Genomic DNA, 1,977 nt, shown 5'->3' with positions numbered 1-1,977 from the left:
GAGCCCAGGAGGCGGAGGTTGCGGTGAGCCGAGATTGCGCCACTGCACTCCAGCCTGGGCAACAAGAGCGAAACTCTGTCTCAAAAAAAAAAAAAAGAAAAGAAAAGGAACTGTGGGGATGTCGTGCAGGTTTAACAGGAGCCACCGAGGCTAGTGCAGCAGGCAGCACGGAGGGGACATTCACAGTTGGGGCAGCTCAGGCAGCGCGAAGGGGACACTCACAGCCAGGGCAGCTCAGACAGCACGGAGGGGACGCTCGCAGTCGGGGCAGCTCAGACAGCACAGAGGGGACGCTCACAGTCGGGGCAGCTCAGACAGCACAGAGGGGACGCTCACAGTCGGGGCAGCTCAGACAGCACGGAGGGGACACTCACAGTCGGGGCAGCAGCCGTTAAATGCCATCCTGCAGATGCCACAGTTCTCATCGTTGGCCACCCAGAGCCAAGTGGCCACGCCGTTCCAACACTTAATCTTCACCTTCATGGCAACAGAGCCTGTGGTGGAGGGGAACAGGATGACTGGCTAAACTGAGTCTGCAAAGCTAGAACATTTAGGCACCAAAATAGGTATAAGCCTGGCATGGTGTAATCCCAGCTACTCAGGGAGCCAAGGCAGGAGGATCACTCCAGCCCAGGAGTCCGAACCCAGCCTGGGAAATATCATGAGCCCTGTTTCTATTTTATTTTACTTTTATTTTTTTATTTTTTTTTTTGAGACGGAGTCTCACTCTGTCACCCAGGCTGGAGTGCAGTGGCATGATCTTACCTCATTTCTTGTGCCTCTGCCTCCTGAGCAGCTGAGACTATAGGCACGCGACTCCACACCAAACTAATTTTTGTATTTTTAGTAGTCGAGGTTTCACCACGTAGGCCAGGCTGGTCTTGAACTCCTGGCCTCAAGCGATCTGCCGCCTCGGCCTCCCAAAGTACTGGGATTACAGGTGTGAACCACCGTGCCCTGCTGTGAGCCCCATTTCTATTAAAACAAATAACAGGTAAAGGGCTCTGGGTCCAGAGGGACAGGGCTACAGGGGAGCTGCTGCAGAACAGCGAGCCCTGGCAGCAATCCACTGTGGCTCACAACTGGAATCCCAGCACTATGGGAGGCCAACTTGGGAGGATCGCCTGAGCCCAGGAGTTTGAGACCAGCCTGTGTAACATAGTGAGACTGTGTCTACCAAAACAAAAAGAAAAGCAAGTATCTCAAAACAACTTAAAATCCATGAAATGGGCCGGGCGCGGTGGCTCACGCCTGTAATCCCAGCACTTTGGGAGGCCAAGGCGGGCGGATCACCTGAAGTCAGGAGTTTAAGACCACTCTGACCAACATGGCGAAACCCTGTCTCTACTAAAAATACAACAATTAGCCGGGTGTGGTGGCACATGCCTGTAGTCTCAGCTACTTGGGAGGCTGAGGCAGGAGAATAGCTTGAACCCAGGAGGCAGTGGTTGCAGTGAGCCGAGACTGCCCCACTGCACTCTAGCCTGGGCGAAAGGAGACTGTCTCAAAAAAAAAAAAAAAAATCCATGAAATAGCACATTGGTTTTCATTAATAAGTTGCAAATATGTCATATAATTTCTTTTGGAGACAGGGTCTGGTTCTGTCGCCCAGGCTGGAGTGCAGTGGTGCCATCATGGCTCACTGCAGCCTCGACCTCCTGGGCTCAAGCAATCCTCCCACCTCGGCCTCCCAAGTAGCTAGTACTACAAAAGTGCACCACCAAGCCCAACTAATTTTTTTTAAGAGATGGGGTCTCACTCTGTTGCCCCAGCTGGTCTCAAACTGCTGGGCTGAAGTGAACATCTTGCCTCGGCCTCGCAAGGCGCTGGGATTACAGGCGTGACCACGCACGAAAACTTGTAAAGGATATGACTAGTAAATTGTGAGAGTGCAGACTCGGGGGATCTGCAGGTGGGGACCAATCAACCAACCCGCAGCTCGTCTGCGGCGGCTGTCGCCCGCTGAGGCCGCGCCCG

The 1,977-nt window shown here is 53.5% G+C and overlaps 2 protein-coding genes across 3 annotated transcripts in view; one reads left to right on the top strand and one right to left on the bottom strand.

Moving 5' to 3' along the window:
- Positions 1 to 1,971, bottom strand: part of ANAPC11 (anaphase promoting complex subunit 11) — a 6,861-nt gene extending 4,890 nt beyond the window's left edge. The window contains exons 1-2 of one of the 2 annotated variants that reach the window (XM_011962561.1): positions 1,933 to 1,971; positions 375 to 494 (exon numbers count right to left, since the gene is read on the bottom strand). In XM_011962561.1, the coding sequence (XP_011817951.1) occupies positions 375 to 483 (109 nt within the window). In that variant the 5' untranslated portion in view covers positions 484 to 494; positions 1,933 to 1,971. Of the gene's footprint in view, positions 1 to 368; positions 501 to 1,932 lie in introns of those variants that run through there. The other variant, XM_011962488.1, reaches the window with a different exon arrangement.
- ALYREF (Aly/REF export factor) overlaps positions 1,870 to 1,977 on the top strand; it is a 4,311-nt gene continuing 4,203 nt past the window's right edge. The window contains exon 1 of the mRNA XM_011933372.1: positions 1,870 to 1,876. Within this exon, the coding sequence (XP_011788762.1) occupies positions 1,870 to 1,876 (7 nt within the window). The remainder of the gene's footprint in view (positions 1,877 to 1,977) is intronic.

Source organism: Colobus angolensis, unplaced genomic scaffold (genome assembly GCF_000951035.1).
Source record: "Colobus angolensis palliatus isolate OR3802 unplaced genomic scaffold, Cang.pa_1.0 Scaffold1, whole genome shotgun sequence".
Lineage (NCBI taxonomy): Eukaryota > Metazoa > Chordata > Mammalia > Primates > Cercopithecidae > Colobus > Colobus angolensis.
The sequence above is the reverse complement of the archived record's forward strand: the minus strand, read 5'-3'. Positions and strand labels throughout refer to the sequence as shown.